Genomic DNA, 25725 nt, shown 5'->3' with positions numbered 1-25725 from the left:
AGCTCAATGTTATATTTTATTATTTTCTACCATTTCTTATGTTAATATTCACTCATAAGATTCTATAGAAAATATTATATTCAATAAATATTGTTTGTTTATACCTCATTCTGTTCTGTATAGGTCTACTTATTCTTAGACCGACAGACGGAACAAACTGTTTTAAAGGAGGGAGGATTGTTGTGGGAGCACGGGTGTCAGGTGTGACTGTGTGGCAATGGCAAACGGTTTACATGTCTCGCGGGTCAGGTAGGATGGACCCGTAGCAGAATTTTGCTTAGGGCCCCAGTGAGGTCAGGACCGGCACTGCCTATACTATATCACATTCATTACCAAGCTTAATTGTATTGAACCCATTTTAAATGGGTACTATTCTAAAAGTGTCCATTCTTTTTTTTTTCTCTAGGCATATCATAATATTTCAAAATACAATCTCGGGAAAACAACTTTGTTTTAGAGAATTACATCCAACCGGCCTCACAATCAGTATTTATCTCCCCTTTTCATAGGTTGCAGACAAGCCTGCATAGCTACGGGAAGTTGTTTTGAGTAGCGGGTGCTGAACACAAAATACAAAAAAGAAATCACCTTTATAATAAAAGCAATTGCATGCATCTATGCAGACTAACACAATCCAATTCCTAATGTGATGAGCAGCCTAAGCATAGGACAAGACTCGGTAACAGTATCACTGCAGCCTAAGTTCATTTAACTCATGGCTGTTTTCAAAAACGCCTGTTGTGAACAGCACGCACATTTCTTTATAGGTTAACGCATAATTACAATGGGTTTGTGTGCGAATGAGAGAGCGAGATAAGAGGGGTGTTGTAACTAAATGAATATACGCAAGATTGTGGCTAATAAAACTGAGCACAAAAAGAAACGGTTTCAATACGATTGACAGCGATGCGAGCCATTGCGGGGGAAAAAAACTCTGCCTTGTATCCAGCACTGGCAGGTGGAAAACTCACAGGGCCTTGCCCAGCACTGTTTTGCTTAGTGGTCTTGTAAGCCTATATGCTTGAAATTATTAGCAGACCTGCGAGCCATGGGTGAGAAAATGCCACGTTCCTAATCTAATGTTCTCATTCCCCGTTCGCCAAGTTTAGAATTGTAAAAAAAAAAATAGAAAGATTCTCTACCCCCAACTTCATCGCAGGAAAACATGGTTTGGGATGAAAATCGCTATTGGTGTAAAGAGAAGTCAATGAGATGGTCTTTTACTTATCAAAATTCAACAACTTGAGCGAACAGTAGCCTATCTGATTGGCACCAGCGGGGAGCATCGTCCATATCCCCGGTGACTCTATATCACTGGGTCAGTGCCACTGGAAACATGATTTTTGGACAATCATTTCCTCTTCCAGGTTAGATGGACTTCATATTGTACAATGTGTCTACCCTTTCCAAAGGCCTAGATTAGATGGTTGCAAACAAGGTTGTTTTTCTTGATCTGTTTGTCATTGTCAGCAGTAGCCTATAAGACTATTCTACCCTGTACATTTTTGTCACATTAAAAAATTATTCTGCTAATGTCTCCAGACAGTGTAGAATTGTATGAAATGGGTTTTACAAACACAAAAAACATCTTATATAGCCTAGGCTTACTCTACACCACCACATAGTCTTTTTTGTGAACAGTGATTGAAGTTATATGACTATAATCTACTGATCTTACATAAGTCTCCAAATGTGATGATCGATGCAAGGAATGCTTTATTTACTTTTTTTAATGGTGAAAATTTGCTTCCCCAAATTTGAAACTCAGAGACCCAACTCAACTCAAACTAAACTGTCGATCGTACAGCAGAGCACCTGTCCAACTCCAAACTCCCACAAATGAATAGATAAAACATATCATGAGCACGCCGGGGCCCATATATAAATATCCCATGTTTTTTTTCACTCCCCTACCCCAATCCCATGATCATTTATCTAAACAACTCAAAATGAAAATCTTACAAATTCTTGCAGTTTTACCATCTAATCACCCCTACTTCATGGCATGGATCAAATCATAACAGATTGTCATAATTGGCAGCGCAGTTTAGGTCATAAAGGCTTCTGGGGTAACTCAAGTCAGGTTTTCAACATACTCTTGAAAATTGTAATAGTAGAATGCACAAGGTTTAATTGGGTAGTGCATCAGTTTTCCTCTTATCCTGTCAATCATTGCATACCTTACAGAGCCATTTATAAATTGTCAGAAATGTCCAGATCAACTAACCCAACTAGTCAGCTAATGTTTTTTTAGCCCATAGATTGTTGTAATGTTTAAGTCACAGATTGTGTCATGAACTGTGCTTATATAAATAGATGTGGTGTGCGTGCAGGGGCGGGATGTTCCCCTACGCTTAAAAGGGGAGCCTGAGTGAAAAAGTTTAGGAACACCTGACCTACTGGATTGGAGAAGAGTTTGAGATTAAGAGTTTCAGTGATAAGCACAAAGTTCTTAATTTAAAAAATAAAACAATTCAGCGCTCCTCCTGCACACCCCTCGCCCCAGTTTCGGAACAATGCATTAGGTAGTCAGATAATTTTGTTGTGTCGTTTTAGTCAACTGAAATGAAAAATCCTTTTTGTTAATTTTTTTCTGGGTCTATTTAGTCAGTTATAATCCCGTCAATTGCCACTGAAAAATAGGTGTTTGAAAAAAAGCACAAATCCATCACTGTGGATAAAAGCTTCTGCTAAATGGCATATAATATACAGTATATTTTGTCATTTATCATCTGTGTATTTCGAGGTAGCTTAGAATAGATACTTTGTCAATTTGGTCCCTTTTTTTTTCTGTCTTTACAAGATAGTATCAGTCAACAGGCATTAACACACAGTCAGTATAACAATGGGCATTTCCTACGCTCCTGTTCTTTGGCTCTCCCCTCAACCATTACTTTCAGCCAGGTATAATAGAACTTGTTGCCCATTAGACAAGTCACTGGTTGCTGTTAATTTACAAAACTAATCTTGGAAAGGTACTCAATTTATGAAAACTACTGCAAAAGTCTTCAAAATGATCATTCCCAAAGTCTGCATAGTTTTGACCAGTTCCTCTTTTAATGAGCGGCAGCCAATAACTGTATGAGCTTTAACAGCAAGTGTGGTTAAAAATGTACCTGACAGTCTAGTCTGAATGTTTGCAAGCACATTTTGTAAGGATTCCATCAACAAATAAAATAAGACAAATTCCCTTAAAAACTATTTTAATAAGCAGGCTGCAAATACTTTGTTAAAGAAACAAATATTTTGTGCACCATTGTACTAACATATGGTAACTAGATCCACACAAAAAAAAAATCTAATTTTAAAACAGGTTTCCTTTTTGAGAAGAGAAGAAAAGTTCATTGATGGGTAGACCTAACTTTTAGGCCAGTTACGACAGACTCCTCTGCAAGATGAATAAAGAAAACCAACACAGTGATATTAGTAGAACAATCAAAACTGGAATTGTGATAGAAAATTAATATGCACGTCACAATGGTAAAATGTACACTGGAGATACCCGCCATTTTCTAGCAAAAGTAGAAGAGTTTGTTAACTGTAAACAGTTTTAGGTGGCTAGCTAAACACCATGCCTAATTGTGGCAAAGCAATTCACTTATTTACTGTTAATTAGCCACAGCAAATATCTTTGCGAGCAAGTGCGATGGTGTCTCCAAAACAGCAAGCATGGATCTTGTTACCTTTCGGATTTTCCACCAAAAAAGGACATACTTCGGTTCCCAGCACAGGCATTCGATTTTTGTGCTTTTGCATTTTTCTACAGAAACCAAAAAGAATGTTCACTTGATATTATAATAGCCATGAGAACTGCTACTTTTCCACAAATATCTTGCCAGCGTTAAAGGTAGACTTAGCAAGATGACATTGAATGCACAATGTACACACAGTGGGTTAATTTGGCAAATGTAATAATTATAACTTGATGTTAATAATACCTTTTTCCTGGGTTCATGACCTTGTCTGTCTGGATCAAACTGTTTACCATCATTTCCTTTGGCCCCTAGAACATCAAAAAATGATTTATTTCACCACATACAATGAGAAAGGAAGGTCATGTGTGGAGATGCAAAATAATCGCATCAACCAACTACAAATATCACGACCAAAGTCAGATAGAACATAAACAAATACATGTGGTTGCGTACCAGCAAAGACTTTGAAATCTGACTGGCTGTAGTCATACGGTTTGAAAACTAGAGGTGTTGTAGAGTCCTCGTTTTTCTTCACAGCAGCTTTCATTAGTTTCTTGTTAGGTTTTGGGGTCGACTCTCCTGTCTCACTGGCAACCCTCTCCCTTTTCTTTCCTCCTGGTTTTATAGATTCCTGATGGAAATGTAAACAATGTAATGAGAACTTGCCTGCACAGAATTGAAAATATTTTCTTATAGCTCTGAAGAAATGTGAAAACTACTCACTGAAGCTTGCTGGCGCACAGTTGCAACATTCTGAAGTGATTCCTGGTAGCTCTGCTTGGCCTTCTTCCTTTCCTCTGTAGGACAATAAATCTCACAATATTCACAAAGGATGGTTTGAAATAATTTTAGAAAGTTAATTTGAATCAAGTCAAGTACACCACACCTGCTACTGCCTTTGCCTCTTCCTTCGCTTTCTTTTTGGCCTCTACCTCCTTCTGCTGCTGCTCCACACTCTGCAGCTTCCATCTATTACTGATCTGTTGAAACATAGTGGATAATATAACACAAGCAGGACAAATGAAGTTTGACAGTTCGAACTTCAAGATAATATTGACCATCTTCGAGTTCAGATTTCAGTGGCATAATTTCTGCCACAATCATTATGTACAAATATCAATGAATTAATAAATACCTCATATATTTTCGTAGAGGGGTCGAACTTAGCATTTTTGGAGATATGGATGTCGTTTGACGGTAGATACTAAAAACAAGAGGATGCATTATAGCAACACAAACAAAACACATCATTGGTTAACCACGCATTACCAGGTCAATGCATCTTACCATTCGGAAAGGGTTCTGAAAAGACTCTACAACCCTGCATGCTTTCTGTTGAGCCACTGTGAGGTGACCAGGGTCTTTGACTGTGTCCTCCTTCAAAAGAAGCACAAAACACGCAAGTCACCAACCGAGATCATTACAGTCACATTTCAAACAGTCTTATAACAGACAACAAATCTGAGAGGTGTACTGTAGTGTACCATTCATTCATTCATGGGCCAAAACACAACCAGACATCATAGTTCTTACCTCAAACAATGTGATTTTCGCTGAAACTACTAGACCCATCATTTTATGCATGTCAACCTCCTCTCCCTGCTCCTCTTCAGAAAAGAGTGCCCCCTTTTTGGTTGAGAGTTCTGAAAGTAGACGCAAAGTACATTTTCATTGGTTTAAATGACTATAGCCAAGGACAACATAATTAATGTTAACAATGGACTTAAGATATATCTTACTATCTGGGGTAAAGCTGGGGATATCACTTTCAGAGACTCTGGATGTATCATGAGGACCAAAAAGAGGAATTTCTGGCTGCAAAAAGAACCAATGCATGGCACTTCAGATAAGCAGTTTTGCTCATAAATGACCTGTGAAAATGTATAACCAAGTGGATGTGGTATCAATTAACTAGTTGTACAAACCTTTTTTATGGGCGTGAGTGTTTTCTTCTTGTCAGCCACAATTTCAGCCTATATACACACACGGAAAACATTGATTCAAGTGAAATCCATTGTATAAATGCAGGGGGTAAACTACATGCCCCCCATGACACCTACAGCACCCGATGTCACAGAAAGGCCAAAAAGATCATCAAGGACAACACTGCCACTTCACACCACTACCATCCAGAAGGCGAGGTCAGTACAGGTGCATCAAAGCTAGGACGGAGAGACAGCTTCTATCTCAAGGCCATCAGACTGTTAAAACAGCAATCACTAATTCAGGCTACTTTGAGACCCAATCACTGGCCACTTTAATAAATGGATCACTAGACACTTTAAACAATGTTCACATAGCTTACATTACTCATATCATATGTATATACTGTTTTTTATACCATCGTTTGCACCTTGCCTACGCCGTCCTGCCATCACTCATCCATATATTTATATGTACATATTCTCATTCACCCTTTTAGATGTGTGTATTGGATAGTTGTTGGGGAATTGTTAATTACTTGTTAGATATTACCGCACTGTCGGAACTAGAAGCACAAACACTCGCATTAATATCTGCTAACATCATCTGTATGTTACCAGAAAAATCAGATTTTATTAGAGTACCTTTATTCACTAGTTACTTATTTGACACTATAACAGCATCAAGTCACCCAAACCAAGATGTGTCAGGCTGGTTAGTGAGGTTGTCATCATTGAAAATAGATAACTCAATTAATTCAGGTAGTTGATTGAGGTTAAATGTAGTAAACAATCAACACTGCCCCCAGGCATGTCTCACCTTGAGAAGGGGCATCTCCCGGGCCTGCTGCACCAATAGGTGGAGCTCGTTGACCTGCTGCCGCACCAATGGGGGGACAGGGTTACAGCAAGCGATGATGCCTTGAGGCTCTCTGGTAGAAGAAAAACAGATGGGGATTGTTTAACATGGTATTAATGTTTGTGTGTGTGCATGTGCACAGGTGTGTGTTTTTGGGGGGGACCGGCATCTCAACTTACTTGGGCAGGATGTCAGAGATCTTAATCATCATATGATTGGGCAGGACATATCTGAAACACATGGCAAGCAAGTTTAAATAAAAGTCATATACTTAACAAAAACCTTAGCAATAATGAAAATGGCAATCTCAGTTTGAGATGAATCAGGATGATTTTACATATCAAGCAGTGTTAGGTGCTTACTGGGGAAAGAGGGCAGCAAATGTAGCAGACAGTATAAAGCTGGCTTTCATAGACCAACTTCACAATCCAAACCAAATACTCTTGAGCATCAGGATCTTAAGGGAGCAAACGACAAATGGGTCCATAGGCAAGACCCTCCCTACCCAGTGCTCTCATCCTCCTGTCTGGCCAGCTTGTCCCTCCAGCCGTACAGCAGTCGGAAGGCAGTTAGCTGCTGCGTGTTGAACGCCTTCTTCTGCTTCCTCAGCAGGTCCATGTAGGAGTCCTCGGTGAAGAGCGGCTTCATGTATTTCTGCAGAGAGGGGTTTTCACTGTTATTGTCTGAACAAGTTAACAAGGGAATTAGGCCTAGGTGGTGCGGTAATGTTCAGTCGCGCTATTCAGCTCGAGAAGTGTACCTTCAATGAGATGTCTTTGCTTTTGTGCCAGACCATCTGCAGCAGGGCAGGCTGCCCATTGCCCACTTCCCACAGGTCCACCCTCAGCCGATCGTAGACATAGAGGAGGTAGTGGGTATCTGCCCGGGCATACTGAAACATCTCATCTGGCAAAGGCCTAGGGAAAATCAAAAGCAATTCAATCAAATCATATTTTGCTCCCAGGCCAACATGAACAGCTTTAAGTGAAAACTATTTAGTACACATTTATGAACAATCAGAGCACACATGAACATCTACAACATCAAAGTGCATAATAGAGGGTTAGCGAAATGACATTACCGTATTCTCCAGTCTGCCAGTTGGTAGCGTTTGTCAGAGTCCACGTTGCAGAACAGCTTAAGCAAGTGGTCAAGCGAGTGCCTGCCCAGGTTAAGGGTTCGTGACGCCTGGTGAGTGTCAAACATGTTGACAATGTAAAGGCCCAAATCCTTTTGCAGCCACTCAATATCGGAGTCGGCACCATGGAAAACCTGCGAAAGCCATATAAACCTACATTAGTGACTCAAATTCTAGGCTATACTGAAGTTTCTGTAAACTGAAATGCTAAGCCTGCTACCATTGCCATTATTGGGCATTGGGCTCCAAAATGTGCTTAGACAACCAGGCAATGACCTTGACGATGGCGGGATCTGTGAAAGCCTCATTGAGTATGTACAGCTCACTACGCAGCTCCAAGGTGTCTATAATGAAGTCTTCATCCCGTGTTGAAATCTGCATCAGGCAGGTGATGCCCAAAAAACTTCTGTAGGAGTGATGCTAAGAGAGAAGATACACATGATTCAACAGAAAATCCTGGTTGGGTAGGACAGATGAGGTCACAAAAGGCTAAAACTAGCAAGTGTTAATTTTCCCCATCTTTAAAGCTTAGTTATTTGAGGTACAATTTAATTGTCTCAGACAGAGGAACATGTGCAAAACCCTCAATTGTACCTCCAGATCTACTGCAAACTCTGACGTCTTGGCCAGTTTCTCGTTTACTGCCACCAGATCCTCCAGATTGTCAATGAATGAGCACTTTGTCTCAGCAAGTGGTTTGTACATCTGAAAAATAAAAACACAGAAAATGAAGTCTGGCATCAATTGAGAAAATGTATCACACAAAAAACAAAACAACATTTGCTTATTTGTGCCAGAGGCGAACTTGACCAATATTAGCTTTCAATAAAGATACCCAACAGCTTTCAATAAAGATACCCAACAGCTTTCAATAAAGATACCCAACAGCTTTCAATAAAGATATCCAACAGCTTTCAATAAAGATATCCAACAGCTTTCAATAAAGATATCCAACAGCTTTCAATAAAGATATCCAACAGCTTTCAATAAAGATATCCAACAGCTTTCAATAAACATATCCAACAGCTTTCAATAAAGATATCCAACAGCTTTCAATAAAGATATCCAACAGCTTTCAATAAAGATATCCAACAGCTTTCAATAAAGATACCCAACAGCTTTCAATAAAGATATCCAACAGCTTTCAATAAAGATACCCAACAGCTTTCAATAAAGATACCCAACAGCTTTCAATAAACATATCCAACAGCTTTCAATAAAGATATCCAACAGCTTTCAATAAAGATACCCAACAGCTTTCAATAAACATATCCAACAGCTTTCAATAAAGATATCCAACAGCTTTCAATAAAGATACCCAACAGCTTTCAATAAAGATACCCAACAGCTTTCAATAAAGATATCCAACAGCTTTCAATAAAGATATCCAGTAATGTCAAGGTCAACAAAGTGTCAAGACGTCATGGGAAAAATGCTTCATGACCGCGTCAAAGTGTATTTAGCTATTCAAAAATAAAAGTGACACCGGATGGACTTGACAAGGTCTCAGGCATGATAATGCACATTTTTGTTTGTAGTAAAGTAGCCCAATGTTGCAGGTTTTGCTGAATATATTATTGTAATCTGCAACAAGTGCCCGTGTGCGGTATTTTCAAGTGAAAATATTGGCCTTTATTATTTTCTACATACTTTCATGGTTGTTTTTTATTGACTCTCCCCTTTAACTGTCCCTAATATAGGGATGCAAACTAGAGGGGGGGGGCTTTGGATGACAACTGGCTGTATGCGAACGAGTGATGCGCGTTTGGAGCAATACTGGGTGCATCTAAGCCAATCATTCACATAACAGAATGGAGCACGCGACTGAAGAGAGAAGAGACAACCAATTAGCTAGTTACAACATCAGCGCGCGCTCGGAAAGAGGCGTGGTTAATTTACAGCAGCGCGTCCCCTGAACGATAACGAAGAGGTAGGTGAGAAGCCTGACCACGGAGACTGGGGTGAGAAGGTGATGAAGCGTACTTCATGAGCTGTAACCGAAAACTGGCATTTGGAAAGTTTGAGGTGAGGGAGAAAGTGTGGTGGAACAAGTATTGTTAAGTATCTTGCTAGCTGGATCGAATTATCCGTTATAGCTTGCCAGAGAAATGTTGAGCAACATTCAACTGAACTGATCAAATAATTTAGTTTATGATGTGAAAATAAAGTCAGACAGCTAACGTTATCTAGCTAATGTTACAACATCAGATGAACCAACGTTAGTAACCTAACCAATTTGATCTAGTATGAACTGGTAAGGTTATACCACTCCTTGCCGTTCCTCAAGTTAGAACGCGTTAGTTGCTTACTGGACCCTGGCAATCTGAAATGTTAACTAGCTAACGAACTAACTACTATCTGTGAACTAATGTTTTCCCTCTACAGTACAGCAAGTTAATTTTCAGAATGAGAGAATTGTGTGAAAATGAGGCATTGCTTGTTAAACAGTTAAGTGTCACTGGAGCTGGCTTAAGCTGGATGCCACTATAGAGGTGAAAGGACCACCACACACTTTCCCCCTTTCTCACTTTTTCAATACAGTGGATAAAAAGGGGTATAGCGGGTGTATTCTCTGCCTGAAAGAGATCAATTATGTCAACAAAGGGTATCATGCTCTGCTGGCACATTGTACACTTTCTGCCTGTGGACATCTGTTCTACAATGTAATAATGTGCAGTAGCCCAAAGATATTGCTTTTGTTGTTTTGAACTGACAGTAACACTTGTGAGTGAGGGGGGATTATTACATGTTTTACTCAGTGAACTTTATTTTTGCAAACATGTAGCCTTGTGCACTTGATCGATGGCCACTATAATAGAGCAAAAATAGAATGCCTCTGTTTCTTTCTATTTCTACTGAAGATGTTTTTCCCCAAGTGCAATATTTAGATGTGTGTGGTCACAAGCATTCTATTATAAAGGCTGTCATGGCTAACAGCAAAATCAGTGTATTGTTTTTTTCTTAACTTGAGTGCCATTTGCAATAAAGTCGAGGAATCAAATAATTGGAATGCTTTCCTTACATTTTTTAAAGCTGTGAGTTAGGTTCACATTAACCACTTTATTTTACACAGATTGATCATGTAGATAAAATATTATTTGCTTAATTAGTTAACCTGCATTTCCCCCTAGAAGTTTTTTTTGCATGTTTCAGTGCAAAAAAAGAAGAAAAGTAACCTTTTTGGGCCCTCACCAGTTTGCATCCCTGCTAATAGTCCATCAAGTTTGACAACACAACAGTGGTGGGCCTGATAGTCGACGAGACAGGGAGCAGGTGAGAGCACTTGCAGTGGAAAATGACATCTCCCTCAATGTCAGCAAAACCAAGGTGATCATGGACTACCGGACACAGGAGGGGACACCCCCAATCTCCATCAACAGGTTGCAGTAGAGGGTCTAAAGATTCAAGTTCCTTGGCATACACATCACAGAGGACCTGACATGGACCAATCACACAGACAGTGGTGAAAGCACAACAGCACCTCTTCAACTTCAGGCAACTGAACTTTGCATGGAACCTCGGATCCTAAAGAAGTTCTACAGCCGCACCAATGAGCCGCACCAATGACTACATCACTACGTGGTAGGGAAACTGCACCGCACACAACCGCAAGGCTCTACAGAAGGTGGTGAGGATGCCTCAACACATCACAGGCGGCAGGCTCCCTGCCCTCCAGGACATTTATAGCATCCGGTGTTTGAGGAAGGCCCGGAAGATCAAGGACTTCAGTCACTCGGGCCATGGACAGTTAACTCTTACCATCTGACCAACGGGCTCCGAGACAGCTTCTACTACCAGTCCATCAGACAGCTAACCCTAGCTGTCTACCTGCTCAGACCTGCACCATAGAGACTATTTGCACTGACTCTCCACTCAAGCACACAACCACAAAGTCAATGCTGCTGTTCTATTTTATACTATTTATTCAACTGCGCGACCAAAACACTATCCAGTTTATTTGTATACAGTCATACTTGTCATGGCACATTCATTTGTACTGTATATACTATTGTGCACATATCAGTTATAATACTATGTATATACCTTACAATTACTAGTAATTTTTTATTTGACCTTTGTATATTATTGATATTGTACTGCAATGTTCAGTGAGCTAGCACAAACACACTTTACTGACTGTACTTTTATATCGGCAGTGAACTGTGTATGAGACTAACAATTAGATTGAGTCCGTTAAGAGTCAACTTGAGCAAAGTGAGGTGTATAATCATTGATCTACAAATAATATTCCCTGCTAAATAATAGGTTTTGTGCGATCAAGATTCACAGAGCCTCCCCTGACTCAGGCAATCCCCCCACCAAACATACACACGCACAACCAGACATTGATTGGAGACATCTTGTGTAAATAACATTTCCTCTGACTTTTTACCTGCAGCGACACTAGCAAGATAATGCTTGAAATAACGGTAAATGCAGTGTCTTATTTTATCACTCAAATGCAGGATCCTAGTTATGACGCTATACCTCAAATAAAGTGTTAACCAAACAATTTACCTGGGGTTCAGGCTTGGACAGAAGATGCTCAGGTAACGCAAGGTGATCCAGTTCGTATTGGTATGGGTGAGCGAACCTATGGAGAAAAAAACGATAGCAATGTCAGATGGGATGTTATCACATTTCACCCTTGGAACAAGAGAGTACACCGACTCAGAATGTCTTACATGTCTTCTACATGCTCCTGAGTTCTCTGCTGGTGAATGAAATCAGCCAGGGCGGCAGGGACATCCAAATCCTCTGGTCTCTCTTTGCGAATGTGTTTGTTGGTAAAATCTACAACAGGAAAGATGGAATCAATGGACATCTTCATCGCACTTCATTATTGCATGTACAATTTATTTAATTGGTACTTTTTAGTAAAGAATTTTGTATTTTTGGCAACTACATGGAACACAATTGATCATATTGGGTAATACAATGCTGATGTGTAATTTCTAAATACCAGGAAAGTGTTGGCACAAAAATAAGTTACAACTGAATTTATTTGAAATTATGGCAAACGCGACCTACATGAAGGAAGTGGTTTTATCGCATTGGGCTTGACGAAGATCTTTGGAGTAAACGGTGTGTTGCTATTGTCAACTTTTTCCCGGAATTTCAACTGAGGTCTGGTGACGTTTTTGGCTTGGAGGAGTCGGAATGTCTCTGAACTACGTCCAGAACCAGAGTCACCCCCCTGTTCAATAAAGACAAAAAACAATCAATAATACTTCCATACCATTCCAAATAACATTATAAACATTAACTTTTTGTTAGATGTGGACATTTATCTCCACTTCCTACCGCCAAAAGGACAACCGGTAAAGTACACAAGCTTTCAAAAGTTCGGGGTCACTTATAAAACACCCTTGTTTTTTGAAAGAAAAGCACATTTTTGTCCATTGATCAGAAATACAATGTAGAAATTGTTAATGTTGTAAACGACTATTGTAGCTGGAAACGGCCGATTTTGAATGGAATATCTACTTAGGCGTACAGATGCCCATTATCAGCAACCATCACTCCTGTGTTTCAATGGCACGTTGTGTTAGCTAATCCAAGTTTATAATTTAATATAGCCCTCATTTCTTAATATAGCCCTAATTTCTCAGAACAAGAATAGACTGAGTAGTTTCTGAAGAAAATGATTTGTTTCTGGCCTTTTTGAGCCTGCAATTGAACCCACAAATGCTGATGCTCCAGATACTCAACTAGTCTATAGAAGGCCAGTTTTATTGCTACTTTAATTAAAACAGTTTTCAGCTGTGCCAACATAATTGCAAAAGGGTTTTCTAATGATCAACGCGACTTAAAATTATACACTTGGATTAGCTAACACAATGTGCCATTGGAACACAGGAGTGATGGTTGCTGATAAATGTAGATATTTCATTAAAAAGAATCTGCCGTTTCCAACTACAATAGTCATTTACAAAATGAATGTTTACACTAGATTTCTGATAAATTTGATGTTATTTTAATGGACAAAAAAATGTGCTTTTCTTTAAAAAACAATGACATTTCTAAGTGATCCCAAAACTTAGGAACGGCAGTGGACGTTTAAATGTTTTTCAACATTCTGTCTGATAGAGATTATTGCGTCTTTTTTTACAGCGACTTCTTTCAGACTGATATGTATGGAGTAACCATGATAACAGTTGTGATGTTTAGACAATAGTTATGACAGGTTTGTCATTTTGTGGCCCCTGTGCCAAGAAGCTTTGTTTCTGCACCTTACGATTCCAACTGGATACGACGATCTTAGGGGGCTGAAAACCTGCGGGCATGACAGGTTGCTGGCTCCTGTTGACTCCGGCAGCATCATCAAGCAGAATACCCTGAAAATCAATTTTTGTGTGAAGTGGTGTGAATTTTTCTCGCTGAAGTGTTGACTTCAGAATAATTCCCAAAATAATGGGGAATTAGAGAAGTCATTAGTTCAGAATATGCTGCCACTTTGGTATACATACCACTTTCTCAAGAATGACATCATTGGAGTCAACCACCAAGTCAAATCTTTCCTCCAACCCCGTCAGTTTGTTGCGGTCTCTCATGTGAGCTCTGCAGCCATGGTGGTGCATTATCTGACTCATACTGACCATGGGAAGAAAAAGACAAACATGTTGGGAAGATGGTGCATGAGCGACTTATGCCAACCATTTTTCTTGGCAGCAATGTCAAACTGTTTACAATCCAGTACTACTTTACCAGTATGTACATGTGGCCCGACCACAGCTAAGGGCCATTTTCTTATGTACAGACCTTAGCTGTGGTATATTGGCCATATAGCACAAATACCCAGGGTGCCTTATTGCTATTATAAACTGGTTACCAAAGTAATTGGAGCAGTAAAAATTAATAAAGATTATACCCGTGGTATATGGTCTGATATACCATGACTGTCAGCCAATCAGCATTCAGGCCTGATGATGTGAAGAGGCTCACAATAATGACTGGAGTAAATGGAATGGTATCAAACGTATGGAAACAATTAGTTCGATACCATTTCATGAATTCCATTCAAGTCATTACTATGATCCCATCCTCCCCACTTATGGCACCTGCACCTCCTGTGAAATAAAGAAATGCATTACGGGGTTACAAATTATTACTCACCAATGCAACAGTCCATCTCCTTGAGTTTCACAGAATTCTTGAAATCCCGGGAAGCTGCGATATAAGTCATATTCATCCCCTACTTGCGGTAGACTGGCAGATGCCTTGGTAGCTGCTACGACAGTGCCCAGTCCATACTATAGAAGAGAAAGGGTAAGGCTTACTCAAAGTTAAAATTACCTTTATGCATAATGCAGTTAGCTAGCGTCAAAGATGGATATACTGACAAGATACATGGTTAAATGCTACTAGCCTCATACCATGAATAGCAATCTCAGACGTTTTTTCTCAAAGTTTCCGGGATGTCACACGTCTTACTTACAGCAGTACACTCTTAACTACTTAAGCATTACGAAACTTCTATTTAAGTCATACATTTTTTGTTGTTGACCCAATGTGACATTCTCATTGACTTCTATACAAAATATCCTTGCTTGTCGAAACAACTCCACCTGCTGGTGGCTGAGGGAGACAGGTTTTACGCTGAGTTGGGCCTCTGGTATTACTGTGTGAGGATTCTCGCTAGCGAGAAGTGGAACCTGGCGTGACCATCCTGAACACCCGAGACAAAGCTCTTGCTTATGTTGTGTATAAATTATTTTTTTGTTAGAATCTATGTTAAAGCATTAGTTAGGCTTGCTAAACGTAGCTGAAGCTACTATTACGAGACATATAGCTAGTTAGCTAACGTTAGCTGTTCCACGTTTTACATGCTGCAGACACAGTACAACTCGTTAGTCAGCTCACTACCTTCACAAATGCATCCACATCCTTGAAACCGGGACAAAACTCGTTGTCCACACCAGCTGGGTCTTCGTTAACAGATTGATTATTATTTTGTTTGTCACTGTTTGAAGAATCCATCTCTAATTTCTGTACATGCGAGTGGCAGGAAGCAACCGCGCTTGGTTTTTCTTCTTCACCGTTGGGTTTTATGGATAACACTAACATTAGATGAGCAATAGCGCCACTAACTGGACTGGAGTATAAAGCAGAGACAGAACGCACCATATTTTAGTTGTTTTGAGTAACTTTGAAAAATATATACAGCATATATCACTCACATACAATTAAACCCCCCAAATGACTAGAGTGCCCTTAGTAAAATAACCCTAAAATTGTTTGTTCTGTCCCCCATCTCCCACTGCTCAATAGCCTATGATCTATCAACTTGCACCCACCCTGTGTTGGCACTACTGTGAACTGCACAAATATTTTATTACGCTTTGTGTAGGCATAGGTTAATTAAAGGGCGGGCCTGTTTTTGCGGACCCTGCATTCTATTTCTCTCCTCACACAAGTCCACGAGGCTGTTGTAATTAGAAGATTGTACCAGCGGATGGCAGTGTTCATCTGAGAATTGTCCCCATCTTCCTCCATGTATATCAAAATGTACACAGATTTGCAGTTGTTGTCGTAGATACAGCGAAATGCTTGTATTTCTAGCTCCAACAGTCCAGTAATACCTGGAAATACAAAACAATACACACATAATCCATAATCAAGTAAATAATAAGAAATTAGGAAACATCAGAATGAGCAATGTCAGTTGGTAATATACAGCATACTGTATATTTTCCACACACACAAAAAGCTTATTCCTCTCAAATTTTGTGCACAAATTTGTTTACATCGCTGTTAGTGAGCATTTCTCATTTCACAAAACAATACATCCACCTGACAGGTGTGTCATATCAAGAAGCTCATTAAACAGTGTGATGATTACACACGTGCACCTTGTGCTGGGGACAATAAAAGGCAGTGTGCAGTGCAATGGCGATTGCATCGTCCCTGGATCTGTTGGAGCGGTATGAGAATTGTAGTAGGTCTAGGGTGTCGGATAAGGTGGAGGAGATATGGTCCTTAACAAGCCTCTCAAAACACTTAATGATGACAGAAGTGAGTGCTATGGGGCGATAGTCATTTAGTTCAATTACCTTCGCTTTCTTGGGTACAGGAGCAATGGTCTTTCAGGTGTTAAAGTGGGCTCCTTTTGATCCACTGATCAATAGCATGTGCAGTGCAGCGCTCTGGGCATTGACACATTGACAAGTCATTATTTGGATCTGTGATGTGTGGAGAGGAAACTTTTCTCTTCCAATCCTCTTCATATTGATCTTTGTACAGGGTCCTTTTCTCTTATTATCTTAAATAGATTTTCTTGTGTTTTATATATATTTCCACACTATACGGTTTGGATTGTACTGTGAAATTGTGAAAATTATGATAATGCCCTTTTAGTGTAAGAGCTGTTTGAAAAGATCGCCTGAAATGTCAGCCTGTTTCGGTGGGATGGACCTTTGGCCTGCCTGTTGACATCACCAGGCAGTAAATTATTTAATACACCAATATGAAAGAGTTCCAAACCTCTCTGCCAATTACAGCTAGTTTTCAGTTTTCCCTTCCCAACTATTTTATTTAACCAGGCAAGTCCATTAACAGATTCTTATTTACAATGATGGCCTACCCCAGCCAAACCCTAACGAAGTTGGGCCAATTGTGCAAAGAGTCCTATGGGACTCCTAATCACAGCCAGTTGTGATACAGCCTGGAATCAAACCAGGGTCTGTAGTGACACCTCTAGCACTGAGATGCAGTGCCTTTGACTGCAGCGCCACTCGGGAGCCCTAAGACCACTCCCAGACAGTCCTAGCAAAATTATTGCTAGAGAAATCGCTTTTTTTCTAAGAAACTATTTTGTTTCTTTTTTTACTATGTTTTTTATTATTAAACAATAACTGTGAGGTACTTAATTGTTACCCGAAAAATATTTGATATTGAGATAAAAACGGCTGCATTGGACATTTAAAAAAAGAGTCTCTGCAACACTGGGTTGATAGATATTTCAGCACATAGAGTACCTTCATATGCTGTTTGTGAGAGGAAAGGGGCTGGACTTGAACATTGGACACATACATCAAATCAAAAAAGTGTATTGGTTTAGCAGTAATTATAGCGGGAGCAGCACAATGCTTATGTTACTAGATCCTAACGATACAGTAAAATGTCAGACAATTAAAATGTAAGAAAAAAAATATTACAAAAAAAGACTTTCGTGGACAGACTATGTAACCATAAATTGTACTGCAGATCTATAGATGGTAGATTATCATGATGCAACGGGAGATAACGAGCAGCGTTAGTTCCCGTGCTTTGGATAAATCAAGATTTCGCAGGTGTTAGCGGTCGCGTTCCACTACTTAGACGTTGCATCATCAACCAATGGTTGCATGCCACGGTATCGACCGTGTCATTGACCGACAGATTGCTATAGTATATGATATGGTTAGCTGATAGGTAAAATACCTATCCAGGCTTTGTAAGATCTGGCAACGTCTAAACAGTCGAACGGGTAGGAGAAATTTGGCCCATAGACTTGCGGGTAACTTGCAAAAAGCTTTTCCTTCCGGTTCCGATCGTCGTTATATCTCTTCTCTTAACACCTATGGACCCAGAATTTAACCGAGCATCTGACCAATTACGCAAGACTTTTGTTCTGTTTTAACCGAGATTAATGGACACATGGCTGTAATCCTGAAAAATTGTTATTGTAGTAGCATTATGCTTGTGTCCAGTACTATCATTTTCTTGTGATTGCAGTTATGCAATGTCCATGTGCATATGTCAAAATTCTAGTTTATCTTTTAAAAATAGGAAGACACAGAACAAAGTCTTTAATGGTACACTCATGTGTACTTTATGGAAGGATCCTTTGGTCAACTGTTCAATGTCAGCAGACCAATATCAGTAGTTGGACAAATCAGAAGAAAAATATGAATGAAATAAATACAGACTATTCTACTTTCTTGGTCAAAGTAGACTGCTATTATACAGTATAATTCACACAACTCAACAACAACACTGAAGAGAAAATCCTCTGTAAATCGTTTTCCTTTAATTTTTTGTTTTAGAAAACATAAATGCACCAAACAATATTGTACATGCACAGATTCAGTATACAAGATCAGCCAATTACTTTTCATCGTGAAAACATTCTTGATACAATCTCATGGAGATCACTTAACATTGTTTTAATACTGCAGTGTGAAACATAAAGACCAAGTGTTGCTAACCAATTAACTATACAGTACTGTTTGATGTTAGTCTTTCCTTTTAATAATGCATTAGTCAAGCTCAATAAGTTTGAATCATGTTGTACAAATATAGTGCTATAAAAAACAGATGATCGGTTTTCCTAGTACCATTCATAAGGGAAAACTTTGCTGTCCGTTGACCAAATTGTCACAATATCACTCTGGTATAGTTAAGAATTGTTGAATTTAATGGGGATTGCATTCAAAATTAATATTGCATTTTGGAGACAAATCAAATGAAAGTTTCCTTCACGGTTTTAAACCCCTTTGAGGGCATTGGTCCATATCATAGTACATGGGAGCGACAGAGCAATCAAAATCTATTTCTAAACAAGTTAGAACTTATATGTTTATCTCTTTAAAGCAACACTTGACCTTTGTGTAGAATTGTCAAAACTAAAAAAGCATATAATCAGACATAAAAAAAACAAGATCTCCACAGTACTTACTGTATACATTACAAAACAAAGATGGAGGTGACCTTTCTGCATCAAGGACACAAAGTTCATAGACTGTATTTTGTGAGTTTCTAATCAGTTAAACATTGAAATCAGTCATAAAGATACAGTTTCTTTGTAAACACTGGTTGGTTTGTAATGAAATAAAACTGAGAGTGTACAGATGAACCACGAGAAAGCCACAAAAACAAGCATATCAACAAAAACACATTACTCAAAGACAGCTCTCTTTAAGTTGCCAGCAGTGGTAATGAGATCTGATCTTATCATCCAACAAAGCCCTTTACAACTGTTGCCTTTTTTAAACGTATCGGTTGAACTTGGATCGTGCTCATTAGGGCACGCAATGGAAAACATTTTGCAATGGGAAGTGAAAAGAAGCCTTTCTTAGTCCAGGTAGTCCCTCCACGTTTGAGTTAGTTTTCTTCCATTTGGTGCTTAATAAACACAACTCAGTTTACACCATTGCAGATGTGCAACTTCATGGTGTTGTTATTCTATTTGAAAGTGGGCACAAAAACTTCCCAAATCTTTGATTGCCAATAAATTATTTGGGGCTTTATAAAAATGATTCACTGGCCTTCCAAAAGACACCGTCATCTTTTTATTATTTTTTTATTACATTTTTTACTTCAGTTAATTTGGTAAATATTTTCTTAACTCTTCTTGAACTGCACTGTTGGTTAAGGGCTTGTAAGTAAGCATTTCACGGTAAGGTCTAAACTTGTTTTATTGATCTACGACACACAGAGAAGCACGGTAATATGCATCTATTCACACACACACACACACACACACACACACACACACACACACACACACACATATATTTCCATCCTGATGGAATCGTTCTGATTTAGCTCCTCTCACTGAATCCTGATACATTAATCTTCTGTGATGTCATAGAACCATTAGTCCTATGCCCTTTCCCATAAAGGCCCCTAGGCTCACTCTAATTTATTAATATGTTTTAATTGCTGCTAAATCATGGCAGATATCAGACTTTTCATTTGTCAAGTCAGAGCATTAAATAGACCACTGTATCATGTGCTGTCAGCCGTCTGATATAGCTGCTCTCTGCTTTATGACCAGTGAAGTTGGTGTGTAAAAGACCGAACACCTGAGCAGTTGAGGCTACACTGAAAAATATGTAGGGCCTATAATACAATACATACGTTTCAAGAAAAGGCTAATTGAACCTTGAACAAATGATAGGCAAGTCTAGTACATATTTAACACAGCTGACTATAAGTCAATGTCATGCATGAGTTCCATATACAGTAAGGCTCCATGGATTTTCTTGGGGGTGAATGACTTTGTCTGCTTGGGTCTCAGCTAGTGGCTCAATTTCAATGTCAGACTGGCACATTTGGCACCATTTTCACCACGCAACGGGCGAGCACTCTGGCACAAAATGGCTGCCATGCATCACCCAGGTGGGTGTCATATTGGTAGTGGGTGAGGTGTGGTAAAGACAGTCCTCCTATTAAATGCAATCTATCCATCCACTGTAAGGTCAGTTTTTAGATTTTGGCTCATTATAGTTGTAAGGAGCCCTCGTGATACAATCAAGTCTCTACCACAATGACAAAATGAAAACATTGAGAAAATGGCTTGCACTCTCTCAAGCCGCTCTCGTCTTATGGGTTTCATGTAGCACATAATTATACGATAATGATCACTTAAAGAGCTCTGAAATGCTGCACAACACTGACTATAAGTCAAGTGAAGCGATTTTCTTTGTCACACTCTTACACAGATCTTCAAAGGCACAGGCACAGGCAAATGGTTGTGTCTACTCAATGAGTAAGCAAGAGAACTTAACTTGGCTCAGCCAAACACCAGTAAAAGTTTTTGCTTCGATGACCACCTCAGAGTACGTCAAAATTACAAAAGTCAACTTCATATCGCAACCTTGAAAGTTTAAATGACAAGTATTATTACCATAGGTAATAACTTTCATAACTAGCTTTGAGTGTGACATGGTTTAATTACAAATGAAAATATGAAGGGGAAAAAAGCATGGCATTGCTAGCTTAACATTTAGCCTACAACTAAACGATTCAAACTACTTTGGCACATGAATGGAAGTAAGGCATTTGTATCATTCAGGGCTCCAAAAAGTCAGAATAGCGCATTCATCTGAACATCCACCTAAAATGTACAATCCAAATAGATACCTTCAGAAGTTGACAGCACTTGAACAAACGCAATGTTCATCAAAACATGTGCCCAAACAACAACAAAAATGTCTTCCCAAATGAATGCGCTTATTGTCTTGCCTCCAAAATGGATGGTCTCTACCATTACTTTCACACAGTTAGAAAAATGATAATTGTAGATGGGTCATTTGGAATGGAGCAGAGACAGCTTATTTGATCTGTAAACCAGATAGTAGCCTGACATTCTGTCACGATGTAGACCTGAATGTTGAAAATGCGATGCTGAGGAGCAGAGAGACAGGGGATGTGTTCAGACTCCAGGCCTTCGAGCCTCGAGCACTCATACCTAGAACAAAGCATAACACCAACATTAAGGATTTATGAAACAGAGAGAGATGATACCTCAACATAGTTATTTGCCCCATGTAATGTTATTTTTGTGTTTTTGTCCCTTCTATTTTTGTTCTTTTTAAAAATGATATATAATAGAGTGATAGATACCAGTTATGAGATGCAGACAAATTGAAAGGGTGGGACTAGGGAATCGAACCCTGGTCTCCAGGGGCGATATATGTAGTCCAGAGTTGGCAGCACTACCTCTAAACCAACTTGCACCACCCATGTAATTTTCACATGAATAATAATGCATTCCTATTAATATACATCCCTAGCTAATTGACACATGCCTTCAACACAGTATGTTATATAATCAAATATAACAATTAAGACCAAATGAAAGCTGACTCAAGAGAAAAAAATAGGGTCAATTTGAAGCAAATTTGCTTCAACCTAATACGGTTTGTGCTTCCACACAAAATAGGTGTTAAAGGAAAACTAAAAGTACAAATACAGGCTCTTTATTTCTTTATTTTCAGACAAAACAAATATAAAAAAGTAGAGGGGGACACACACTTCGTATCTGAATATAAATGTAATAAATAAGGCCAGTTTAGAATGCAATCCTCTCCATCCTTTTCAGTGGCTCAACACAGAATATCAATATGACAAAATATAGCTGCAAGCAACCATAGCTGGGTTCAAAATTCATGGCACCACAGCACCATTATCCAGACAAAATGGGATTCTCGATGAGCTACTTCTGTACTCCTTAAAGCTAGAAGCCTTAGTTGAAACAATAACAGAGCGGCCACCCCGCCTCTGTTTTGGTAAAAAGCTGAGGGATTGGCCTGGAGAAATGTAACCACTCTCAAATTCATAGACAGAGCTATATATACAATGACTGACCATCCACAATGTAAAAATTATATACTGAACAAAAATATAAATGCAGCAGGTAAAGTGTTGGTTTCATGAGCTGAAATAAAAGATCCCAGAAATGTTCTATACGCACAAAAAGCTTATTTCGCTCAAATTTTGTGCACAAATTTGTTTACATCCCTGTTAGTGAGCATTTCTCCTTTGCCAAGATAATCAATCCACCTAACCGGTGTAGCATATAAAGAAGCTTATTAAACAGCATGATAATTACACATGTGCACCTTGTGCTGGGGACAATAAAAGGCCACTCTAAAATGTGCAGTTTGTTACACAACACAATACCACAGATTACTCAAGTTTTGAGGGAGCGTGCAATTGGCTTGCTGACTGCAGGAATGTCCACCAGAGCTGTTGCCAGAGAATTCAATGTTAATACAATAAGCCGCCTCCAACGGTTGTTTTTGAGAAATTGGCAGTACGTCCAACTGGCCTCACAACCGCAGACCACGTGTTACCACTTCATTCCAGGAACTCCACATCTGGCTTCTTCCCCTACGGTATCATCTGAGACCAGAAACCTGGACAGCTGATGAAACTGTGGGTTTGCACAACCAAAGATATCGGATAAATATCGGATATCGGATAAATCCCAGTTTCAAATGTACCGGGCACATGGAAAACAGCGCGTATGGCGTCATGTGGGCGAGCGGTTTGCTGATGTCAACATTGTGAACACAGTTCCACATGGTGGCGGTGGGGTTATGGTATGGGCAAGCATAAGCTACGGACAAATAACACAATTGCATTTTATCAATGGCAATTTGAATGCACAGAGATACCGTGACAAGATCCTGAGGCCAATTGTCGTGCCATTCATCCGCCACCACCACCTCATGTTCCAACATGATAATGCACAGACCCATGTCGCAAGGATCTGTACACAATTCCTGGAAGCTGAACATTTCCCAGTTCTTCCATTGCCTGCATACTCACCAGACATGTTACCCATTGAGCATGTTTTGGATGCTCTGGATCGACGTGTATGACAGCGTGTTCCAGTTCCAACCAATATCAAGCAACTTCACACATCCATTGCAGTGGAGTGAGACAACATTACACAAGTCACAATCAACAGTTTGATCAACTCTATGAGAAGGAGATGTGTCGCGCTGCATGAGGCAAACAGATGCATATCTGTATTCCCAGTCATGTGAAATACATAGATTAGGGACTAATGAATTAATTTCAAATTAACTGATTTACTTATATGAACTGTAACTCAGTAAAATCTTTGAAATTGTTGCATGATGAGTTTATATTTTTGTTCAGTGTACTTTTAACCATGTTTTGAGGATATACCGTGTTGGTTTACATTTACATTGTTTACAAACATTGGAGTTAAACAAGCTTATATCTTGGGTTCTGATGGGGTATTACAGTTGAACTAAGATCATGGAGGAATATATAAGTTATATTCTTCAAAAATCAGTGGGTATACACAGTGTACAAAACATTGGGAACACCTTCCTAATATTGAGTTTGCCGCCTTTTGCCATCAGAACAGCCTCCATTCCTCGGGGCATGGACTACAAGGTATCGAACTCATTCCAATGGCCCATGTTGACTCCAATGCTTCCCACAGTTTGTGTCAAGTTGGTTGGATGTCCTTTGGGTGATGGACCATTCTTGATACACACAGGAAATTGTTGAGCGTGGAAAAACCCAGCAGCGTTGCAGTTCTTGACACACTCAAACCTGTGCGCCTGGCACCTACTACCATACCGTGTTCAAAGGACCTTAAATAGCATCTGAATGGCACACATACACAATCCAATTGTCTCAAGGCTTAAAAATACTTATTTTGCCTTTCTCCTCCCCTTCATCTAAACTGATTGAATTGGTTTTACAGGTGACATCAATAAGGCATCATAGCTTTCACCTGGATTCAACTTGTCAGTCTATGTTCCTAATGTTTTGTACACTTAGTGAATATCATTCATTTATGTCTAAAAATCGATGTTGCAACTAGGGATTCTAACTTTAACACACCTGCCAAATATCATAACTCCATATCAAATAGATCATGCAATATGCTTTCGATGGATTTAAAAAAATGTTTAATGATGTTGACAACTGAACGTATTTTTTGCCAGAACCACTGGGCTGACCGACACCAAATTTGGTAAATAGCTTCTATGGACCCACGTCTTAAAACCCACGTCTTTATTTTCTAAGATTCTAGTTTAAACAACATGGCCATTATAAGCCAATAATCTTGCGTTAATGTTTTTTCCTGTTCGACAGCGCCACCTTGGGTCAAACTGAACCATACTCTACAGGTTAGCTAGACTCACATCGCTGATCATGTGTGCCAAAGTCAAACAGATCAATAGATATAAATATGTGCCTGTCGTAGAGCCACAGTGTGGTTAATCTGCATGTGCTTTCATATGTTGAGTCTTGACAGTGTTTGTCACAATGTATCAATATAAATATCCATGTCAGATTCATATGCATTTATGTGTCAGGTCACGCTCACTTCAATGTTTATTTGTCCATAGCTGCCATGTTGTTTGCGATAATAGCCGGAAAAGTATTGTTTTCGGAGACCTTGGTCCATAGATGCTATATATCAAGTTTCATCCAGGTCTGCCCAGTCCTTCCGGACTGCCCAGTATTTTCCACAAAATTCTGAATGGCGGAATATCCCTCATGGCGGACCTATGTACCTATGTACTTTGCGACTCTAGGTCAAACGGGGTGAGGGGCATTTTCAATTGTGTGTTATAGCGCCACCATCTGGCTAACTGGCATAGCATTGCATGATAGGGTGTGGACTATAAGCCTTTACCATCATGCTAGGCCTAGGCCTTACCATCTCACAGACATTTGCATGTTAATTTTCTGTGATGGAAGAACCGGTTTAAAAATAATGACAATAGGATTTCTCAAAGCTTTGCTGCTCGAACTCCTAATAATGAACTTCAACAAAAACAATAAACAGTGCCTGCTCTAGCCTTTTGTGGGCCCCAAGCGAGCTTCGCTGCTTGAACCTCTAATTAG

General features: G+C 39.4%; 2 protein-coding genes across 3 annotated transcripts in view; both read right to left on the bottom strand.

Moving 5' to 3' along the window:
* Nucleotides 1–3035: 3035 nt before the first annotated feature.
* Nucleotides 3036–15713, bottom strand: exosc10 (exosome component 10). Of its 2 annotated transcripts, XM_020506394.2 has the most exons (25): nucleotides 15481–15713; nucleotides 14731–14867; nucleotides 14085–14208; nucleotides 13848–13952; nucleotides 12646–12811; nucleotides 12300–12408; nucleotides 12133–12208; nucleotides 8209–8319; nucleotides 7891–8034; nucleotides 7558–7748; nucleotides 7237–7393; nucleotides 6982–7130; nucleotides 6656–6706; nucleotides 6438–6549; nucleotides 5621–5668; nucleotides 5435–5510; nucleotides 5229–5338; nucleotides 4983–5072; nucleotides 4831–4899; nucleotides 4582–4675; nucleotides 4419–4492; nucleotides 4149–4326; nucleotides 3939–4003; nucleotides 3684–3760; nucleotides 3036–3388 (listed from the first exon to the last, which is right to left on the bottom strand). In XM_020506394.2, the coding sequence occupies exons 1-25, from the start codon at nucleotides 15679–15681 to the stop codon at nucleotides 3358–3360; spliced, it is 2745 nt and encodes a 914-aa protein (XP_020361983.2). In that variant the 5' UTR covers nucleotides 15682–15713; the 3' UTR covers nucleotides 3036–3357. The 2 variants fall into 2 exon arrangements, with proteins under 2 accessions (XP_020361983.2, XP_031650069.1); XM_031794209.1 differs by lacking the exons at nucleotides 14731–14867; nucleotides 15481–15713 and adding an exon at nucleotides 14486–14603 and having other exon boundaries at nucleotides 3187–3388.
* A 2890-nt stretch (nucleotides 15714–18603) lies between these two features.
* The window catches only part of cntn3a.2 (contactin 3a, tandem duplicate 2), a 68678-nt gene continuing 61556 nt past the window's right edge, over nucleotides 18604–25725 (bottom strand). Inside the window, exon 22 of the mRNA XM_020506392.2 lies at nucleotides 18604–21790. Within this exon, the coding sequence (XP_020361981.1) occupies nucleotides 21693–21790 (98 nt within the window). The 3' untranslated portion in view covers nucleotides 18604–21692. The remainder of the gene's footprint in view (nucleotides 21791–25725) is intronic.

This window comes from Oncorhynchus kisutch, linkage group LG17, assembly GCF_002021735.2.
Source record: "Oncorhynchus kisutch isolate 150728-3 linkage group LG17, Okis_V2, whole genome shotgun sequence".
NCBI classification, from domain to species: Eukaryota; Metazoa; Chordata; class Actinopteri; order Salmoniformes; family Salmonidae; genus Oncorhynchus; species Oncorhynchus kisutch.
Note: the sequence above shows the minus strand (reverse complement) of the source record. Positions and strands in the feature narration are given on the sequence as shown.

What these genes read in the sequence shown, in the direction of transcription:
- exosc10 (XM_020506394.2), bottom strand. Translation starts at nt 15,681, where the DNA reads ATGTTAGTGTTATCCATAAAACCCAACGGTGAAGAAGAAAAACCAAGC. An exon ending in CCCCAGCTTTACCCCAGATA is followed by an intron (nt 5,339 to 5,434) that starts GTAAGATATATC and finishes GTCTACTTTCAG; the next exon opens with AACTCTCAACCAAAAAGGGG. An exon ending in AGATTTCAAAGTCTTTGCTG is followed by an intron (nt 4,004 to 4,148) that starts GTACGCAACCAC and finishes TTGATGTTCTAG; the next exon opens with GGGCCAAAGGAAATGATGGT.